Source organism: Heteronotia binoei, chromosome 20 (genome assembly GCF_032191835.1).
Source record: "Heteronotia binoei isolate CCM8104 ecotype False Entrance Well chromosome 20, APGP_CSIRO_Hbin_v1, whole genome shotgun sequence".
Taxonomy (NCBI): domain Eukaryota; kingdom Metazoa; phylum Chordata; class Lepidosauria; order Squamata; family Gekkonidae; genus Heteronotia; species Heteronotia binoei.
Genome location: NC_083242.1, coordinates 38,491,674 through 38,513,771, shown reverse-complemented (window position 1 = coordinate 38,513,771; position 22,098 = coordinate 38,491,674). Strand labels below are relative to the sequence as shown.

The window sequence follows — 22,098 nt, the reverse complement described above, 5'->3', positions numbered from 1 at the left end:
CGCACAATCGAGTCTGACTCTTCGCAACCCCATGGACCAAGTCACACCAGGCTCTCCTGTCTTCCACCATCCTCTGAAGTCCACTCAAATTTATGTTCGTTACATCAATAACACTGTCCAGCCATATCGTCTTTTGCTGTCTCCTCCTTCTTTTGTCTTCTGTCTTTCCCAGCTCCAGGGAGTGCTCCCTTCTCATTTCGGGGGCCAAAGGATTTGAACTTCAGCTTCAGAGTATAGTAGTAGCTGCCAATAATATATCACACGTGACAGGAATGTCAAACTAATAACCCTCACATTGAAAGAACAGAGTATTTCTACTAACACTCAGAGTGGCATAAAAGTGTAAGCTCCTGTAATGTTAGTTGTTTTAGGGAAAAAACCTTACCTTTAATGATCAGTACATGTCAACTTCTTCAGTGGGGTAAATAGTGGCTCCTTTGGGGCCTTCTTGGGTGGGGGGAAAAGGCATGGGATGGAAGACACTATCAAGTCCCCTTTCCCATTATCTTTGTTTCTGTGTTTCGTCTGAGATTCTTTGATGTAGAGAGTGGAATGTATGAATAGTAGTGCTTAGTCTATTGCAGAACCAAAAGGTAACCTGTTCGACCTCCTGTTATCTTTGTACCAAGGTTGCTGCTCATTTCCTTGGATGTGTAGTTGAGAGCTTTGTAGTAAATGTGTGTGAGAGAGACCTGTAACCACTAAATTTGAACTGTCTTGGCGCTCTGAGACCAGGTGCGCTTATAACGATATTTGCAAGGCTATATAATCCAAGGCTGTGCCATTGTGTATCACTTTCAACACTCCTTGACATCAAGGCAGTGTCTATGTATCCAGATCCTTACAATAAACACTTATCCAATTCCATGGAGAGTCATCACTATTGAAGGAAACTTGGGAACTCGACAGCCACACTGTGGTTCTGATCTGAGTTGGACCCCCACACTCCCAGGGACTGAGCTGCCAGCACAGAACTCCATGACCACATCTGTTGGCAGTCCACAGGTCCACCATGGTCCTTTTAGATGCTAGGGATTTTGTGCTGCTAGTCGAATGGCAACGGGAGGTGAGCGGCTTATGTCCCAGAGTCTACTGTCTGTGGCGGGAGACGTGCCGACTCAGTTCAACCCTGTTCCAGACTTCCTTCCATTCCTTGTAGCTCTGCATATCCAGGTCAGCAAAACATCACAAAGCACATCTGGTTGCCATATGAGCTTTCCCCACCCATTGACAGCAGAAGAGACTCAGTGCTGAAACCAAGCCTGTGAAGCAACCAAAGTAAAAAGGAAGAATCTCTGCAGCAGCATCCTATTGTGGTCTAGCCACTTCCTGACTGCAGCTTGAACCATCTCCCATAACAACTTCCTCCCTCTTTTCTCACTGTGAAGGGGAAACCCCTTCAAGAAGCTTACTGACATCTGAACCACGGTCATGCTCAAGCCCTGGATATGGATTCTGTGCCACAGAAGCGTGCGGGAAGTCATTGGCCAAAGAGGTGCTGGGCCCCATTGCGGCCCTAATGTAGCCCTAAAATGAAATATCTGCCACGCAGCACTGGGCTGGACCTTGTGATGGTTTTAGGAAAGGGGACGACGTTCCATCATTAATCAGTGGAAATGAGCATGTGGGGTCCAACCACAGGTCCTTTAAACCAATTTAAACCAAATATTGTGTTCACCAGCTCCAACCTTTCCAAAGAAGAGACAAGGAAACAAGGAAGAGGATTGAAAAAGATCAACATTTATTAGAATGGCTGATGTATTATGGTCTCTCCAAATACAGGTTGTTGTTAACAGGAATATTTTACAGCTTTGTAGTTCCTTGAAGTGTTATCTGCCCAAACTCCTGTTAAAAAGAAGCACACGACAGTGGATGGCTGGGGGAAGGGGGCTTGGTTTAGTAGTCTGGCAGGTGAGAGGTACACAGAATACCCCCTTCCCAAATGGAGTGGGAAGACATATTCCCAAGACTGATAGCAATTGAAGCCAGCTCCTCGGGCCACATCCATTTAGGTGGACATCAAACTACTCCAGCCACATGCTCAAAAGCAATGTTTTCTCCAGAGTGGGTGATTCCAGACCTGGCAGGGGCCATCTTTGTCAATGGTGCTGAAGCCACCACATGCCTGCCAAGACACATGAATGTGGAGCAAACACATCACCAAAGAACCAGAAAGCACACAGTGGAGGGGGAAGGAGAGTAACGCTAGAGCCAATGACCCATGTGCCAGTTGAGGATGCTGCTGTCCCCATAGACCGGCAGTTTTCTTCCCTGCAGAGGCAGAATCTTCCTTTTGAGTCCAGGCCAGCCGTCCTGGCTGCTGCAGAGCCTCCCACCCCACTCCTCCCCTCCCCTCCATTAGAACCCAGCATACAACAGACCAAACACACTGGCTTCCTTCATTTCAATGCCACCAGTGACAGCTTTGAGCATCTCTACTGTACTAAAGTGCTAGCAGCACTTAGTGCACATCAGCACCAACATATACAAAGCTTGTGACATTGTGAATTTTACACCACACCATATCCAGCTTGTTGTTTGATTCCTGAATTGCACTCTAAACCGAGCAAACTGCAAAGGAGTGTAGAAAACAACCATCCAGTCTCATTTCCACGTGACCTGCAAGACACTGTGATTTGTAAAAGCAAAGGGGACATATATGAACATGAGAATGGTCACGGACCCGGAGAGAGGCACCAAAAACACACAAGAAGGCGGCAAGTGGGAAGAAAAGGGGCCCATCTGAGATGCTGCTGTTTTGAGAAGCAGTGCTTGTCTCTGTTCCATCAATCATGGAGACAAACATGCAGGGTCGCAGGGTCGTTGACAGGCACAGAGAAGAGACTCTGATTTGGAGAAAGCTCTGCAGGGCAGAAGAAAGAAGGAGGGAGAAGCTAATATACAAGAGGAGAATGGAGGAGGAGAAGGCAGGTCTCAGGCAGCCTGCAGCTTCCCCTGTGTCTACAGCGCTCTGGGTGCAGGTCCTCATGACAATGCTTCGATGGCTAAGCTGTTCCCATTCCTTTGTGAGCTGTGCCCAGATTTGTCTCTCTGCACTCCCCCCCCCCCCCCCCCGGTTCTTAGCACAAAGCCCCCAGTCTCCAGTACTCTACATTGTCCTCTTCAAGGCCAGATGTACCTCAACTCAGGGTTGGGATCAGTTGGGTAGGAAGCACAGGTGCTGTCCCAGAAACGGTGAACTGAGGCCTTAACTGTTCCTGCAAAGAAGTGGAGGCACAACCCACATCTTTCTGAAACAGCCAGAAAGATGTTCAAGGCACCATGCCTGGTTGTGGTAGCTGAATTCTCCAGTAGGGCTGGGGTGCTTCTGGGCCTTGTAGGGCTTGAGGGGTCACTTGGGGAAATACCAGCTCCCTGGAGACTTTTCAGGTTGGGAAAATGGTGCTGCAGGGGGGAAAGGGGGAGCTTAAGCTCCATCTCCTTGCACATTGTGGTCCTGATTCAACTTACCACCATGCATGCCTGAGAATTGAGTGCCCAGTGGAGAGCTCCCAAAATATGCCTGTTGACAGCCCATAAGTCCACCACATGGACTTTGTAACTTATGAATCAGCCCCAGTTATTTTAAACTCATCTTAAGCAGGTGGTTTGTGGCACGTCCCTCTTTGGAGGTGTGGTTTTTCAGCTGCACAGCCTCTCCACTCTTCCAGACTTCCAATTTTCTAAGCAATGAACTCAACCAACATCTTGCAGTCATTTGGCGTTACCTTTTCTCCTTTCCGTCTAGCTTTTCCAGGATGCTTAGTTATCCCTAGCTGGGCCTTTTTTGCATCTGGGTTAATAAGTCTTCTCAAGCCATTTATAATAAAGCTAGAAGTAAAACCCTCTTTGGTTGTCCCCTCCCAGGCCTCAATGTCCTTCACCGCCTACCACAATAGCAACTTTCACATTTTCTGTTTGCTGCCATCTGCTTCACTAACTCAATAGAACCCAGCAAAAGAGGGGTGCCGATGCTTGACACCTGTCCTCCGCAGAATCTGGCATCAGAACTGTCACTTGCCCCTGACCCCAGAGTTAGGTGGTAGGGAAGGGTGGCACAGACTGGCAACTGTAAAGCTAAAGCAGATAAAATGCCTTTTGGAGTAGGGCACAAAGCCCAGCTTCACCGCACAACTAAGCAGCTTGCAGACAAGCTGAAGAGGCAGCAAGCGGGACAATGGGTCGCAGAAGGCTTCCAGCACCACAAAGGCCCTCAAATGACAAGCAGACGTTATGAACATGTTGCACCCTAGTGGAGGAGGTACTAAGACTCACAACATTGTGTAGGCACCGGCAGATTCCTGTGCCTGCACACCTTCCCAGACCCAATGGAACTCCAATTAAATGTGTTTCTAGTGAAAGTGCCTGGGACTCCGACCTGTGCCAGAATATTTCTCACTTTTTAAAAATCATAGTATTTACAAATAGGGCTGGACCCAAATTAAAAGGCAGGATGGATTCCGTCTGTCCGGATACACTGGGGGAGGCTGAGATGCAGCTGGGGAGAAGGGGCATGCCCACGAAGAGTAAGGGTGGGTGATTATGACCCAAAAGGAGAGGCTGGGCGATTGTGATTGTTAATCTGCCACAGGAACTGAATGCAGGCTGTGAAAGGGCTGTCCTCTCTCGCTACATGCTTTCTCCTGCCGGTATGCTGAGTATCCCCAAGGGTGAGCATCCTCCTCTACAGACACAACCCACCCTTTGCACCAAGAACTTTACAATATGATCTCCCATTTAAAACAACAAGCAATGAGAAGCCATGAATTCACAGTGTTTTCATTCTCTTCCCCCCAACCTCCCTGCCAGGGCCTTCAACTCCTCCTTGTATATTAGCTCTTGTCAGTGTGGCATTGGAAGGGTTAACAAACCTCGGCATCTTGGACAGATAAGACATAAGCTCATTCACCCACAGGAGCAAAGGAACTGGTGGCTACATGGAACAGCCCCGTTAATGTTTCTTGTAACGGTTCTTTGGCGTTTCCCCACACCCTGTGGTGTCACAGGAGAGGACGCTGGGCTTTTTCCCCAGGCCTACGCTACCCAAGAGGTCAGGCAGGTCATGGGTGATGGCCCTTTCGATCTTCTCCAGGAAACAGCCTCCCATGTAGGAGCACTGCTGGGCGAGGAGCTTGAAGGAGCTGATCGGGTTGATCCCAAAGAAGTCCTTGTAGGCCTCACGATTAGGGAGGTCAAACTTGCTGACATTGGTCTTGGCCAGAATAGACTTGAAGATGTAGAATTTGTCTGGATCCTCCACTATGTCCTTGAACACTAGTTCTCCATCGCTGAAGAAGGTCATTTTATCCTTATAGGTTTGCAAGTAGCGGTCAACGAGGAGCGCGTGGATCCGGACCCTGATAGCATGCTGGCGGATGAAGGCAATCTTGTTCTCCAGCCGGTTTTCAATCACCTGGTTGAGGTCTTCCAGGAGCGAGATCTCTTCTTTTAGGAAAAGGTCTCTGTGAGTGTCCGGCTGGTAGTCCTGAGCCCAAAAGGAGCTGACATAAACCCGCGGGGGCTCCGTGACATTGATCAGTGGGGCCAGGCTCCAAAACAAGGCCCCATAGACTCGCATGAGCTCCTGGGTGGCCAGGCTGTCTGCCTTGTTCAGAATTATTCTGATCTGAGACTCGCGGCCCTTCAGCTGGCGAAACAGCATCTCCAGCTCCAGCCCCACGTCCAGCTTGGTGGGGTCAAACACCACAAAAATGAGGTCAGCTCTGTCGATGAACCACTGGCAGACGTCATTGAATGGGTACCCTGTGGGAAAGGAGGAAGAGGTCAAAGGATGTGGAGCTCATGCCCTGGTTGGAATGTGAAGAAGTCCAGCTAGCCTCAGTTCCACATTACTGGGAACTCAATCTTCTCTATCTCTGAACCTGAGCCCGTAGAAAAACACCATCCTACCTTGGTGGATTGCTAGGCCGCAAGGGAGAAGCTGAAATGCAGAAGAGAACTAATAGGAATTGTTTGGTCAGTCCGTGATGTCTCACTGATGTAGATTTTATCAGCAAATTACCAGAATTGGGTGCATAAGCCATTCCCTATGGTTATTGATAATATCAAATGGATTTTGTGACTATCTGTCCAGAAAGTGGGAAAATTAATATAAGTATTCTTAGCTATTGACAACATTCACATGTGAGTGCTATTGTCCATCAAATTTTAGGTATTAAATACATACATAGCATGCTGTGAAACCAGAAATTTTGCAAAAATATCATCTGCATCAGTGACATTCTATTGTAGCTCTTCATGCTTTTTCTCTGCCTGCATTTCTCCAGCACCAAAACCCACCATAAGACTCCTTACAGTTCCCACCATCATAGCCTGCGTTTCCACTCTAAGCAGATTAGCCATCCTAGAGTACCACAGTAAGGAGCAAGAACATACAAAATTCATATTCCACAGTTGTTTTGTATGCTCTTGCATTTCCACTCTGGCATTTTCAATACACATGAATATTCCTGTTGAGCATCTAATTCAGCCTGTGGATTAAAAAACTGTACTGTGTCCCTCCTAAATTTAAACACACCAAAAGCCCAGGAGTGCATCTGAAATTCGCTCTCCGTTCTCTGCAAGGAATATCTGGACCTACAATTCTTGCCCATATGTGCTTAGGTAGACTGGCAACACTCCCGGGTATCTGAATGGGCAGCTGTGTGGGCCATGCTACCAAGAAGTGGTGGAGATCAGAGAAGCGAGAACCCTTACGATGTCTTTGAGTGGATTTTAGAGTTGTACCTGCTTGTGAAACATTCAGAACTTGAATCAGAATTTAAATATTTAATCCTGAAATCAGTGGCATGTTAGTATTTTTTTAAAACGATCGATGGAGATCCTGATTTAACTGCAGGAGTAATATCAGGAAAAGCCTCCCATTTTACCCCTCTCTTTAGCTCCCTCTCGGAGTCCTCGGAACATTCAAAGAAACTGGACAATTACCTCGCTCCTGCTGCTTCCGGTTCTCAATGATCCCAGGGGTGTCCACGAAGGTCACCCTCTCCAAAAGCTTATGTGGGACCTCAATCCCGATCAGCTTCTCCAGAAAGTTCTGTCCAAACTTCTCAAGTGGGGAGAAGGAGCGAGCGCTGTCAGCAGCCATGACAATCCCTTCGATGGTCTTCAGCTTGGGGCCGTGCATGATGACAGTGAACTCTGAGGTGGTCGGCTCTGCTCCTGTTCGTGGGTGAGGAGACAACAAATGCAAACGCTCAGCTTCCTGGAGAGAGAAGGCCCAGTCATTTGCAGTGGCCGGCCTTCCCACAAGATTTCTTTAAAGCAGTCTTTGCTATGAACAGGCTGCAAAGGAAGGGACTCATAATCCCCACTCCCTCAGGGGCCAGGAGATCAGAAAACCCAATGGCTACCCCAAATTTCTGCTCAGTGCTGCTGCCCCATTTCCTTACTCCTGAAATGTGCCAAACTGAACTGGGTAGTAACTGCTTGCTACCACTAGCAAATCTGCGTGGTTTTGTTCTCCCTGCCTCCCAGAGGAAGATAAAACTATCTAGCAATTCGGTTGTTCCAGTCTGTGTCCCTCTTGACGTAACACTCGAGTGTCAGAGGCTCTTGTTCCCCTTCAGCCAGAATGATCAGCATCCATAAACACTGAATAATCTTGTACTTGGGTCTTGACAGCTCATCCTCCAACCCTTCCTTTCTACCAGGTACAATTTTGCAACCTGGTTCCAACTAAGTAATTAACATCCCAACTGTTGAGTTATGGGACTGAATTCTAGGATGGAGAGAGCATTTCTACATACAAGCAAATGTTTTTATCCCTGGCCCCTTGTCTCATGTTCCAAGTGGCTGGGGACAACGTTTCAGGATGAAGTAAAGGGACCGTTCATCAGCTTGTGTTGTCCCCATCTCTCCTCGTGAAATGAAGGGGATTTCTCCTCCGCTGCAGCCGTAACACTATTCACCTTGTGCCCATGAAGCAACTGGAGACAGGCAGTCTCTCTCTAGAGGCCAGGCACCCCACACTTCTAGGGCTAGGCTGACTCTACATGCGCAGTGCGCCAAGATCCTGATTGCCCGGCCATCTCGTATAGAAGAGGCAGCCCATGTGGCCGATCTCAGTTAATTCCTCTCAAGGGTTTTATTTCACAGGCTAATTTAATTCAGAAATTCTCTGCTGGGCTGAGACTGTGGATCAAAAGCGCTCGGAAGTGAGGGACGGATGGAGGAGCAAAAGCGGGAAAGGTCATCCCTGCTCCAGTTAATTGGCTTCATGCAGGGCAGGCAGGCAGACGGGACACATTCCTTCTGCCTGCTGACGAGGGCTCCATCTTGGGCTGCCAGCAACGCCTGGGAGAAAAGTCTCCTGGCCCTTTAATGGAGGCCCCTTAATGTGTGCAATTGGGCAGCTGAAGCTTTTAATGATATGGAGATAAATAACATCCCGTTAAGCCTCTGTTAAAGGGCGCGGACATTTTTTGCCAGGAAGCTGGTACTCCTAGTTCTGTCTGCCAAGTGGGGAGCAGTCGGCCCCTGGGAATCTTTCAAGCCTCAGCCCTCAGGCAGCAGGAGGCAGGCCAAGCCCCCAGAGGGAAGGAAGAGAACAAAAGTTCTTCCAGGTCCAGCTGGGGTGACTCTCCCCAAAGGGAGACCAGGATGGCGTGTTCTCTGGCCCAGGGACCCTGAAGCTCCAGAGGGAAGGAACACAAGCAACAAGCAAAATGTCCTACTCTACGGAGCTGGCAAAGGGAGAAGGCCAGACGCCCACCAACCTTTCCAGGAACTGCACACACTGATCCATCACAAGGGTCCCAATGCCTTGCTGCCTAATGTCTGAGCACACAGCATCCTAGGGAGTTCTCTAGCCTCGGCCCCATGCCCAGACCTGGAAATCTTCGGCTGGAACCGTGGGAGTCCAGATGACCCATTGGCCCCAGTGGACATGGACAGACCCCAGTGAGTCCATGAAACAAACAAGGAAAGGCATCGAGAAGACCTGCAAGGCGCCACTACCTGTGTAGAGCTGATAAGGAGTGTCGTCCAGTCCCAGCAGATAGTTAATCATGGTGGATTTGCCAACGCTCCACGGCCCCAGGAACAGCACCATTGGCTTGGAAGTGATCTCTCCATCTGCAAGGAAGAGGGGAGCGATGGGTTCAGAGAAGACTCCGTCCCTGCATCTGGTCTGGATGCTCCGTCCAAGCTCACGCGAGCATTCCCAGCTCCACCAGCCATTCCAAGAGGCAACGCAAGCCGGAGGAGAATCACAGCAATTCTGACATTGCAGGGCAGAAGGATGCACACCCAAACTGACCACAGCGAGCCACCCAGCACGCATCAGCAGGAATGGCCCCATCTGTCAAAGACTCCGAGAGCTACACTAGCCCACCCCAGGGGTGTCTGTCTCTAGCTGTGCCCCCCGCCCCGAACTGCCTTCTGGCCCCTTTGAGCCACAAGTGGCTGCTCCCAGCTGCAGGAGTCCCGGAGCAACTGCCTGAATGACGCAATCCCTCCACTGCGCTGTGCCACAAGAAAATTTCCAGATGTTCATTTTGCTAGTGGTGTACATGAGTGGAACTTGCCACCATTTGGGGCTCTTTATATGGTGAAATAGGAGCCCCGTGGTGCACAGTGGCAAAGCTGCAGTACTGCAGTCCGAGCTCTCTGCTCATGACCTGAGTCCAGTCCCGGCGGAAGCTGGATTCAGGTAGCCGGCTCAAGGTTGACTCAGCCTTCCATCCTTCCAAGGTCGGTAAAATGAGTACCCAGCTTGCTGTGGGGGCAGGGGGAAGTGTAGATGACCAGGGAAGGCAATGGCAAACCACCCCGTAAAAAGTCTGCTGTGAAAACGCCGTGATGCGACGTCACCCCCGAATCGGAAACAACTGGTGCTTGCACAGGGGACTACCTTGACCTTTTTTATATGGTGAAATGCCCTAAAAAGGATTGCCCAGGCTAGCCCAATTCCTCAACCTTCAGAAATTAAACAGCGCCAGCCCTTGCTAGTCCTTGGATGAGAGACCAGCAGGGAGGTCCAGCACTGCTAATGGCAAACCCTCTCACCTGGAAGGTGATCTTGGCAGCTCTCAGAAGCAAAGCGGGCTCAGCCCTGGCCAGTGCTGGGGTGGGAAACCACCAGCAATGTCCAGGGTCACTATGCAGAGCCAAGCAATGAACATTTTTGCTTTGAAAACCCTACAAGGTCACCATAAGTCAGCTGTGACTTGAAGGCACTTTCCACCACTATAGGAGGCAATCAACAGGAGGAGATGGTCAGACAAGGTGGGGGGGGGCACCCAGAGGACCTGAACATTGGCTTTGAATGCAGAAGGTCCCAGGTTCCATCCCTGGCATCTCCACTTAAAGGGATCATAGAATCCCAGAGTTGGAAGGGGTCATAAAGGTCATCCGGGATCAACCTCGAGCATCCTCCACAGGCGTCTGTCCAGCTGCTGCTCAAAGTGAGGGGGAGCTCACCATCTCTCTCGGTAGCTGATTCCACTGTTGAACAACTCTTGACTGTCAAAAAGTTTTACCTGCCCTTAATTTAAACCCATAATTGCAAGTCCTTTCCTCTGGTGCTCCCTGCCCCCCTAACTGGCCCTTCAGGTTGTGATGGGAAAGAGCTCAGCAGAAGAGCTGCTGCCAGCCAGGCTGACTCAGTTGAAGGCAAGAAATGGCAGCAGGTGTTCTGTACGGAGCTGGTATTTGTGAAAGAAACTGAGAAGGGATGAAGCACTCCTGAATGACACTGGAGTGAACCAAGTGCAAGAGACTTTGGCTAACAGAGGCTGCTTCCCCGGATCCCTCCACAGACTGTCTCCCTGCCTCCTCCTTGTGTGTCAGCAGCAGAGTGGGGCTTGCCACAGCCCAGGCAGCAGGCCAACAGCCACGCAGAGTACGTTGCAGAAGGCAGCCTCCTCCCAGGCCCCCCAGCCAGAAGGAGGCCTGGCCACTGAGGAGGTCTGTTCCTTCGGCCAGTGGGGAGAGGCTACCTGGGAGAAGCTTCACTGGCATGCAATGAACAGGCAGCCATACCCACCTGTGGCTGAAGAGCCCAAGGTGCGTCCAGGGTAAGCTGGTAGAGGCAGGAGGAGGAGGGCCAGGGAGAGAAAAAGCAACTGTGAGTAGGAAGGAAAGGGGCTGAGGGGAGACGCTTGGTTAGCTGTCAATCAAGCAGAACTAGAAACGGGCAACAGCTTTCGGAATGGTGGTGGATGATCCTCGTGCCTCCCCACCCCTCCACCCCCGGATCAGGAACATCACCCACTGCCACGGGGCTCTCATGCAGATCAAACCAGGCCCCCCCCAGGAATCCACATGCAAGGCCTGTCCTGGGTGCTGGCTGGCCTGACACACACGCTGCAGTCGCCTTCCCTCAGGCGGGGCAAAAGGGGTGCAGCAGGGGGTGAAAGGCTGGGAATCCAGCGGGAGAAGGAATGATGGGGGGCTGCCCCTTGCAAGCACCAGCCATGGCTGGGCCTCTGCCACCTGACGTCTGCCATCCCTCTGGCCGTGGGGGAAGGCCACTGGCAAGCAAGCAGCCAGCACCCCTGCTCCCCTGTGGCTGAGGAGCCTGAGGTGGAGGTCTGGGAAGGGGGTCATAACAGGCATGCTGCATTTTGCCTCCCCCTGCTGACTAGAGCCATCCACTGTCTGATCTGATGGCTTTTCACCTTGCCTCTTTTCTTGCTGCACTGCATGGCTATTTCTTCCTGTCCCCCCCCCACCACCGCCGCCCCAGAATCAAGAAGGGCTGCAGGAGCCGGGCTGGGGTCAGTGACAGAGCATCTCCTTGGCACACAGATGGTGCCACATCCAAATGGTGGCATGTCCAGTTCAAGGAGCAAGACCTTGGCTAGCTAGCACCAGAGGTCTGGCAGCGAAAGGCAGCCTCGTCTGCAAAAAGCCCTAGTCCTCACTGAGTCAAACTGGTTGACTGGGCAATCCTCTCCCCAAGGAATCCTGGGAATTGGAGTTCTGTGAAGGGACTACAGAGAATCCTCATCACCTTGTTTTCCCAGCTCTGCTTTCAGACTCCAGCAGTTTAGTCCTTATCCGCAATGCCTGCTTGACTGCTGGAGTAAGCAACTGCTGTTCATTCCACTATTTAAACATTTCCTAAAGCCTACGAAGCTCGCTCGGACAAGTTCTCTGGAGAGGCATCAGAGGCATTTTCTAAACAAATAAAGAAATCCCCCGGTTGCTTTGGAAGAAAGCCACAGCAGTGAAACAGACACAAAAAGCTGGCATTCTTCCATAGTGTAAATATGCCTGAGATGGGCCCGCATCTCTCCAGTGCAAGCAGGATTGTCACTGCCACCTGGATCGTTACCAGGAGAGTAGAAATGATGGGAGAAGTCGCTTCACGGAACTGCCAGGAGAGGAACACATTTCTTCTTGTGACTCTCGCAGCTTCATGGGTTTCCAAAATGCCTTCCTCGAGCCTCGAGATCTGGCATGGCAGCATGCACCCTTCCCGCCCCCCACCCCCGCCCTGCCTTACCCGTGATCTCATGCTGCCGCAGCTCATTGTACTTGTAGGACTGTTCCAAGGGCTTGATGGAGCTGTGGTAGATCTTCCTCAGGCGCTGCAGGGTGGCTGTGAGGCAGGAGGAGAGCGACAGGACCAAGTCAAAGCCCAGCCCCCCTAACTGGCCCGGACCTCGCACCCAGCACCAGACTGGAAGAGCAGTCCCCTTGGATGAAGCAGAAGCACACACACACACACGACTCCCGGCTAGGGACATTTACAAGCATAGACAGGAGGTGGTGGGGGTTACAAGCATAGACACGAGGAGGTGGGGGCTACAAGCGAAGACAGGAGGTGGTGGCGGCTACAAGCAAAGACAGGAGGTGGTGGCGGCTACAAGCATAGACACGAGGAGGTGGGGGCTACAAGCGAAGACAGGAGGTGGTGGGGGCTACAATCATAGACAGGAGGTGGTGGCGGCTACAAGCAAAGACAGGAGGTGGTGGCGGCTACAAGCAAAGACAGGAGGTGGTGGCGGCTACAAGCATAGACAGGAGGTGGTGGGGGCTACAAGCATAGACACGAGGAGGTGGGGGCTACAAGCGAAGACAGGAGGTGGTGGGGGCTACAAGCGAAGACAGGAGGTGGTGGCGGCTACAAGCGAAGACAGGAGGTGGTGGCGGCTACAAGCAAAGACAGGAGGTGGTGGCGGCTACAAGCGAAGACAGGAGGTGGTGGCGGCTACAAGCATAGACAGGAGGTGGTGGGGGCTACAAGCATAGACACGAGGAGGTGGGGGCTACAAGCGAAGACAGGAGGTGGTGGGGGCTACAATCATAGACAGGAGGTGGTGGCGGCTACAAGCAAAGACAGGAGGTGGTGGCGGCTACAAGCAAAGACAGGAGGTGGTGGCGGCTACAAGCATAGACAGGAGGTGGTGGCTGCTACAAGCATAGAAAGGAGGTGGTGGCGGCTACAAGCAAAGACAGGAGGTGGTGGCGGCTACAAGCAAAGACAGGAGGTGGTGCGGGCTACAAGCAAAGACAGGAGGTGGTGCGGGCTACAAGCAAAGACAGGAGGTGGTGGTGGTGGCTACAAGCAAAGACAGGAGGTGGTGGCGGCTACAAACAAAGACAGGAGGTGGTGGCGGCTACAAGCAAAGACAGGAGGTGGTGGCGGCTACAAGCAAAGACAGGAGGTGGAGGCTACAAGCAAAGACAGGAAGTGGTGGCGGCTACAAGCATAGACAGGAGGTGGTGGGGGCTACAAGCATAGACAGGAGGTGGTGGTGGCTACAAGCAAAGACAGGAGGTGGTGGCAGCTATAAGCATAGAAAGGAGGTTGTGGTGGTGGCTACAAGTAAAGACGAGTTGGTGGTGTCTACAAGAAAAGATAGGAGGTTGTGGCGGCTACAAGCAAAGACAGGAGGTGGTGGCGGCTACAAGCATAGACAGGAGGTTGTGGTGGTGTCTACAAGCAAAAACAGGAGGTGGTGGCGGCTACAAGCAAAGACAGGAGGTGGTGGCGGCTACAAGCAAAGACAGGAGGTGGTGGCGGCTACAAGCATAGACAGGAGGTGGTGGCGGCTACAAGCATAGACAGGAGGTGGTGGCGGCTACAAGCATAGACAGGAGGTGGTGGCGGCTACAAGCATAGACAGGAGGTGGTGGCGGCTACAAGCATAGACAGGAGGTGGTGGCGGCTACAAGCATAGACAGGAGGTGGTGGCGGCTACAAGCATAGACAGGAGGTGGTGGTGGCTACAAGCAAAGACAGGAGGTGGTGGCTAGAAGCAAAGACAGCAGGTGGTGGCGGCTACAAGCAAAGACAGGAGGTGTTGGCGGCTACAAGCAAAGACAAGAGGTGATGGCGGCTACAAGCATAGACAGGAGGTTGTGGTGGTGGCTACAAGCAAAGACAGGAGGTGGTGGTGGCTACAAGCAAAGACAGGAGGTGGTGGCGGCTACAAGCATAGACAGGAGGTTGTGGTGGTGGCTACAAGTAACGACAGGAGGTGGTGGTGGCTACAAGCAAAGACAGGAGGTGGTGGCGGCTACAAGCAAAGACTAGGTGGTGGCGGCTACAAGCAAAGACAGGAGGTGGTGGTGGCTACAACCAAAGACAGGAGATGGTGGCGGCTACAAGCATAGACAGCTTCAAGAGGGGATTGGATAAAGATATGGAGCAGAGGTCCATCAGTGGCTATTAACCACAGCCTATTGTTGGAACTCTCTGTCTGGGGCAGTGATGCTCTGTATTCTTGGTGCTTGGGTGGACTACAGCAGGAGGGCTTCTAGTGTCCTGGCCCCACTGATGGACCTCCTGATGGTACCTGTTTTTTTTGGCCACTGTGTGACACAGAGTGCTGGACTGGATGGGCCATTGGCCTGATCCAACATGGCTTCTCTGATGTTCTTATGTCTATCCCTCACCGCCAACTCCCTGCCTGTCCCCTGAGGAGTCCTCCAACACTGCTCTCCAAGGAGTGGGACCACATCAGCTCCCAGCTGCTGCCCCGTCTGATGTCCTCTGGCATCCCATGGGGAGCACTGGCATAAGCCAGAGGGCCCTACATATGCCTCCTGACTGAGTCCTTCCCCCAAGAAGACTGAGCGTGTCTGGAGGGCTGCAGAGTCTGGGCACAGTTCCCAAGCAAGCTGGGTGCCAACCAGGGCCATTCCGCCTCAGACAGGAAGGCAGCCTGCTTCTGGCCTCACCACGGCCCTCCTGGCTCCAGCCAAGGTGGCCTCTGAGCCAAGGGGGACACCCAGTGGCCAAAAGTGGCAAAGCCAGAAGTGCCAGGAGTGTGAAGGGAGGTTTATCCCAGGGAGCCCCCACCCACTCACTCCTCTCCTCCATGGGAGATGGCCACAGCAGCCCCCTGAGGAGGCTGAGGGGGAGGCAGAAAGGGGCTGCCCTCCAGACATGCGGGTCAGGGGCAACTCCTCTGAGCGGGAGGGAAGGAGGGCAGGCATCCATCAGCTCCCAGAGCGTGTGTGGGGCTCTAGGAGCTTACCTTGCTGACCCAGCCCACTGGGGCTCCAGGCCAGGAGGGAGAGGTGGGACCCTCATTGGATTCTGGGGCAGGGGGGGTTGGAGGGAGAGCAGGGCCCTGCTGGGAGCCCCTGCTGGCACACTCTGACACACCCCTGGCTGAAGGGCTGGGTCTGGCCCTAGATTCCCTGGAGCAACGGCAGCGATTCAAGTGTGGCTACCCAGACACAGCAGATGTGCGCTCTCTCTCTCTCACACACACACACGCGCGCGCACTGGTACCTGAGTAGTCATCGATGGGCTTATCCTCTTTCAGCTTCAAGGTGTTCTCGATATGGGAGCGATCCCTCAAGGCAGTTTCCCTGGCGTCCTCTGCTTCTTCTGGGGAGAGCGGAGACAGAGAGAGAGAGAGACTCAGCCCACGGGCCATGCAAAAGAGAGCAGGGATGCCATGGCAGCTGGCAAAGGGGAGCAAGCTTCCCCACATCAGGCACATCTTTGACACCGTGGGCTGTTTCCCCTATGCAGGCATTCCCCCTCCCCTGCCTGCCCCCATGGGAGGATTCCCAGTGCTGCCACGTGGGACTGGAGCTTTTGGCCCGGCAAGGGGCCAGCAGCTGCTGGAGGAAGCATTTCCTAAATTTAGAAACTGCAGCACTTCGACTGCACAGTCGGTGGCAAGGCATGCCTCTGTGTGTGTGTGTGTGTGTGCGCACACATGTGGAAGAGAGGCAGCCAGAGTTGTCCCAGGACAGAGCACGAATGGCAGGCCAGAGGACATTTTCTCCAGGACCCCTTTGGGGGCCTGACTAGATCAAACCCAACTAGTTAGACTGCAGACCAGGCACTGCCAGAGAACGGGCGTTTTGGACTCACAGCCACACACAGCTAGCCAAACTCAAGGGCTGTCCTTGAATGGGAGCACAGCCTGTAGGGATGATAGACGAGGCCCCAAACCCTCACAGGACACTCACTTGCTCCATTAAATGCCTCAGGGACATTTCCCACCTCTGGGGCACGGAATCTGGCTGCCTCTTCAGAAAGCCTAACATTCCCATGGCTTCTCACAAGCCAGTTGCTTCAGGGCTGGCATGGAACTCACCCGACAGACCCACGTAGAGCGCCTGAGCCAGGCAGCCAGCAATGACAAGCACGCGGGTATTCATCTGCCAGCAATGAGGTTTCCCTGGCTGATTGACTGAGGACAGATGAAAAGACGCCCCTTCTCCCATCTCCCTTCTAGGACCGATACGGGCACATGCGATTCAGCCTTTTCCACAGAAAAACCAGGCCTTTGGTAACTCTTTGGCGGAACTGCTCCCCTTGACACAGTTCCTCTTCTGTGGGGCTCAGCCAGGGTGCTGTGCAGATCTGTACTGCCAGCTAGGACTTGAGCTCAGCCCCTCGCTAGGCGGCGGATAGCCTCCCACAGCCCCCTCCCCCCAAATAGAGATTAGTGGTCTCAGCTCTGGTTACCCTTGGGCATCAGCTTTGTGTCCAAGTGCAGTATGCACAAAGGAGGGGTCCCTTCCCACTGCCCCCACGGCCAACGACAGGTGATCACCCGATCCCCGACATGTGGAATTTGTGCAATGCCCCTGCAAAGAATTCTTCTGAGAGGAATGACAGCAACTGTCTTCAGAGGACAGCAACAACCTCCGTTTTCCAACTCAGACTGGAAGACAGCCAGGGCGTTAGAGGATTACAAGGAAACAAAAGCCCAGTGGAACACCTTAAAGACTAGCAATGCCCATTTCCAGATAAGTCCCTGCTCAGCATATCCAAGGAACTGAGACGTCACTCAAGAAAGCTCGTATTGAAATGTACGCTGGGAGGTCTTTAAGGTACCCTCAGTGGACTTTTGTCACACTAACACATCTACTCCTTTGCAATCAGAGGGCCCAACAGACATGGTGAACTCCTGGAACCCCTTTGTAAGGATGCTAGAGAAGTTTCCTTTGGGGTTAGAAACCGTGTGCAGTCCCCATCAGCCTCAGGATTAAGATTTAAGTCTTGTTCTTGGGGTCGTGGTAGAGAACTCGCTGAAAATGTCGAGACAGTGTGTGACTGCAATAAAAAAGGCCAACGCCATGCTGGGAATTATTAGGAGGGGAATTGAACACAAATCAGCCAGTATCATAATGCCCTGTTTAAATCTATGGTGCGGCCTCATTTGGAATACTGTGTACAATTCTGGTCACTGCACCTCAAAAAAGATATTATAGCATTGGAAAAAGTGCAGAAAAGGGCAACTAGAATGATTAAAGGGTTGGAACACTTTCCGTATGAAAGAAGGTTAAACCGCTTGGGGCTCTTTAGCTTGGAGAAACGTCGACAGCGGGGTGACATGATAGAGGTTTACAAGATTATGCATGAGATAGAGAAGGTAGAGAAATAAGTACTTTTCTCCCTTTCTCACAATACGAGTGTTGTAGAAAAATTTACAACTGGTCCCCTTATGAAAACATCCCATGAAAGGTCTAGGTCATTCTACACTGTTTGAAGCATTTAAAATCACTTGATGCCTATAAGTGTGAAGATTTAGCTGCTAGAAGAGAATCTAGGTCAGAAAGAGGGTTTATCTAAGGATAATCTTAGATGTGAAAAAAAACACAATTCGGCTAGAAAGATGTTTGTTAAATGGAGATGGGAAATACCAGATAAGAGAAAACGTTCATCGGACCTAATCTGAGTTCAGCCTGAGACCAAAGAGAGATGGTTGCCCATCTGCACTTGCAGCTGGTGAGAAAACTGTCAGATTGGCCTAGGAAGAGGGCTATTAGTAGAGATAAATGAGAGAAGAGAGAGGGGTTCACATGCTGGAAACCTCAGAAATTCCCCATAGTGTTACTGCCCCCTTAGAAAGCCAACGGGTTATTCTGGGGAGAACAGACTGCTCTCAGCCGATAGTTGGAGCTTGGAACTGGCCAAGGACACTCTTGGATGTCCACATTTTCTCCTCTCCACCCAAAGGCAAGACTGTGTGGACACAAGCCAGCTGCTTTGCCCTTGGTTGTTGTGAAGCTCCAGCCAGCAACTGGAAAATGACTGCACAGAGGCAGACCCCATCCCCTCTCCGACCCCTTCCCGGACCCCTCTGCCCAGATCATGCTAGTGAGCCACAACATTACGCAGGGGGCTGCTAACAGGGGCATCCAGACTAGGCGTGCTGGGAGGGAGGGAGGGAGGGAGACAGATAGAACCTCTCTGGGAGAGCTGCACAGGAGTGCCGACTGGTGGGTTGACTGCTTTGGCCGCAGGATCCACAGCCAGGGCAGGGTTGCTGTCATCAGAGGGGGTCCCGTCAACTCTCTGGAAGGCGTCCCCATGGCCAGGCAGCCCAGGCTCTGTTGCAGCTTCACGGAGGCCTCCCTCTTCAGGCTGGAGCTCTGCCCCCGAAGCTGGCTCTGGGCTAGCATCCCTGCTGGGTGGGACTTCCGCGTCTTCTTCTTCTTCTTCTTCTTTCTCCTCCTCTTCGGGATCTCCTCCATCTCCAGGGGCAACGTTGCTTTCCTCCTCATCAGAAATCTCTTCTGCTGCCACTTCCTTTCCTACTTCCTCTGCCTCAGAATCATCTTCTTCGTTGGCTGGGGTTGCAAGCCCTTCCCTCACCACAGCAGCGACTTCCTCCTCTTCCTCCACTAACACCTTAGCCTGCTCAGGATCCTCCATTGTCCCGCTCTCTGTCTGTCTCTCACCCGGGCTGATGCCCCCTTCCGCTCTAGAACCTTCTCCTCCTGCCTCCAGAGACTCCGGGGCTTCCCCACCTCCGGCCTCTTCCTCCGTGTCCTGCAGGGCGGCACCCGCTGCTGCCTCCAAGAGGGTCTCCATGGGGGAGGAGGTGGGGCTAAGATTCAGATTTCCTGCCCCAGATTCACCTCCAGGATCTTCACCCAAGTCTGCCACCTGGGTGTTCTGGGCAGACAGTCCCCCTCTGGCCTCTGAGGACTGGCGCAGGCTCTCGGGGGTTTCTGTGCTTCTTCCCAGAAGAGGGTCTTCCCTGTGCCCCGGATGCAGCTGGACCCCGCCTCCCTGCTCCTCCTCCTCCAAGGCCTCTGGCTTGCCTGGGCTGCCTCCCCTCTCTCCTCGTGCCTCTGGGCTGGGCCCCATGGCAGGGCTCTCTTCCGAGATGGTGCCAGCCTGGGCCTCCGGATCAGCACCTGCGGTGGCAGCGGCCTGGGGCTCTCCATGTGGGGCATCCTGGGGGCTGGCTGCGTGCTGGAGGAGGAGCCCCTTCCCCAGAAGCTGTGTGGTGTCGCCATAGAGGATCCCCTCCTCCTTCTGGGTCAGGCTTGGGTCTCCGTGCAACAAGCGGCCCTCCGCCAAGCGGGCAGCATCTTCTGCGCCATCCGGGGCAGAGACTTGCAGTTCTAAAGTGTCAGAACATGATCAGTCAGTTGGGTCGGCCCCCTCGCTTCAAGACCAGCCTGGGCTCTGTCTTGCACGGGGGGGGGGAGTGGGTGGGAAGGGGCTTTCCAATTAAAGGGATGCTGAAGCCGAAGCACATTTTGAGGCTCTTACAAATACCTTTTGCAATCCACTCCCTTACAACCGCCTTGGCACCTAGCTTGCTTCTCCTGCTGCTAGCAATAAACTGCTTGCTGCAAACAGGTGCGGCTGCTGTTGCTGCTAAAGGGGACACAGAGAAGGCGGAGCAGATCTCTCCTGAGCGAGGCTCCCGGCCCACCCAGCTGCACTCCAGTGTGTGTGTGTGTGTGGGAACTCTGTAGAGTTTCATGCCCGTCTGGTCACCAGCAGGGCAAAGCGGGCAAACGAAGAAGCCAGGGGAATGAGGGTGGGGATAGGGGTTCTAAGAGCAGGACAGCAGAAGGCAGCGTTGAAGAGGCTGAAATTCCAAACCAGGAGAGTCCACAAGAGAAGCCAGCCTGAGGCCTGTCCAGGGGGGATCCGCAGTGCAGAGTCCCCATCCCAGCCCCAGGGGCACAGAGGACAGCTGCCAGCAGGCGAGGAGCCTTAGCTGGGCGTGGCAGAGTGCTCCCCCCTCCCGGAAGCCTCTCCGTAGGCCAGGAGGCCCGCCCGTCATCTCTTTCTCCCTTCCTCCACATTTCAGAGGCATAACCCAGATGCTCCACAGCTCTCTAGGCCAGGGATCCCCAAACAAAATGGCTGCCGCAGAGCCAATCCCAAAATGGCTGCCACATGAGGTAGAGCCAACCACACAGAGGGAGCCCAAGTCCGTGGGAAAAGAGGGGTAGTTTAAAAAAAATACACTGAGAAAGAGGAGAGAGAGAGAGAATGAAACCAACAGTGGTAGCGGCAGGTCCTGGTGGAAGAGTGATTTTTAACCTGCCAAGCCAACTGGATCCCCCTTGACCAGTCAGGAGGCCTGCTGAGTGAGAGCCCGCCCACTTTCTAAAAGCACCTGCCAGGCACCAGGCAAGGTGTCAGCAAGGACCACAGTGCCCGCGGGCACCAGGCCAGGGACCCTGTGCTTGAGCGAGGGTGACACAGGAGCTGCATGGAGCAGCCAGCGGGACCACTGCTTTCCTGCCCCCTCCCCGTCTGCCCAGAGAGCAGGAGCCCCAGGGAGGAGACGGCTGCCCTTGGCTCACAGCCCCACCCCTTCGTTTCCCACTCCTCCTGAAAGACTGGCAAGGAAGCCTCTGCAGGCCTCCCCCCCCCCCCCCCCCGGAAAGGAAGGGCCTTTGCAAAGATCCCAGGAAAGCTTTCTTCGAGGGCTGCCAACCTCCAAGTAGGGCCTGGAGGCCTCCTGATATCATAACTGAGCTCCAGACAACCGATATCAGTCCCCCTGAAGAAAACACCAGCTTTGGGGAGTGGATGCTGCAGCAGTGTGCCCTGCTGAGTGAGGCCCCTCCCCTCCCTCCCCCCCCCCCCCATTTCCAGGTATTTCCCAACCTTGAGCTCCCCCTTTTGCACCTGGGCACCCATAACTGGAAACCTCTCGTGCAGCCCAGCCAAGAGGGACCACCGTCTGAAAGAAGAGAACTGTGGCCTTGGCATTGAGACTGCCCTGATTCCATTGCTGGCAGGATGCAGCAGAGGAGGCTCTCCCCAGGGTGGGGAGCGGAGGGGTGGCCATGCCTTCAGAGCCCAGTGAGTTCAAAGCACACACCTTCTTTGGTCCAGGGAGCCCTGGTCTCCTGGGGTTGGTGCTCTCTTCAGCCCCGCCTCCCCATGGGAAAAGACAGGCTCTCATCCACAGAAGCAGTCGCCTCCTCCCACCTGCCTGGTCCACCCATAGGGCTGCCTGGCTGCTCAAGGGCACCTGGGGGGATGCCAGCCCCAGCCCCCCCACCTCCCAGGGCGGGCTGCTTCTCAGGCAGCTCCTTCCAAGACATCGCTGGGCCTTGAGCGGCCTTGGTGGGTGGAGGCGAAGGAGGGTTTCTCTGCCCTGGAGAGCCCCCCCCCCCCCCCGGCAGCGGCCCAGCCCAGGGTCTCCCGCGTGGGAGAATGGGCTTCTTCTTGTAGGCTTGGCCAGCAGCCTCCCTTCCGGTGACCTTCCCGGCGGCGTCATATAAGGAACTCTCCTTCCTTCCCTCCTCACCCCCAAAGCCAGTGCCTTGAAATACACGGAGCGGCCGAATTGTGCTGATCTGCAGATGGCAAACAGATGAGCTCCCTGCGGCAAAATGGGCTGAAGGTTAGGGGCTTAGCACTCAGCAGCCTCCTGCCCTCAGCGG

At 53.4% G+C, this 22,098-nt stretch overlaps 1 protein-coding gene across 1 annotated transcript in view; it reads right to left on the bottom strand.

The window, feature by feature from the left end:
• Window positions 1–4,808: 4,808 nt before the first annotated feature.
• SRL (sarcalumenin) overlaps window positions 4,809–22,098 on the bottom strand; it is a 28,290-nt gene continuing 11,000 nt past the window's right edge. The window contains exons 2-7 of the mRNA XM_060260660.1: window positions 15,716–15,814; window positions 12,473–12,568; window positions 11,009–11,044; window positions 8,980–9,096; window positions 6,949–7,182; window positions 4,809–5,763 (exon numbers count right to left, since the gene is read on the bottom strand). Of these exons, the coding sequence (XP_060116643.1) occupies window positions 4,952–5,763; window positions 6,949–7,182; window positions 8,980–9,096; window positions 11,009–11,044; window positions 12,473–12,568; window positions 15,716–15,814 (1,394 nt within the window). The 3' untranslated portion in view covers window positions 4,809–4,951. The remainder of the gene's footprint in view (window positions 5,764–6,948; window positions 7,183–8,979; window positions 9,097–11,008; window positions 11,045–12,472; window positions 12,569–15,715; window positions 15,815–22,098) is intronic.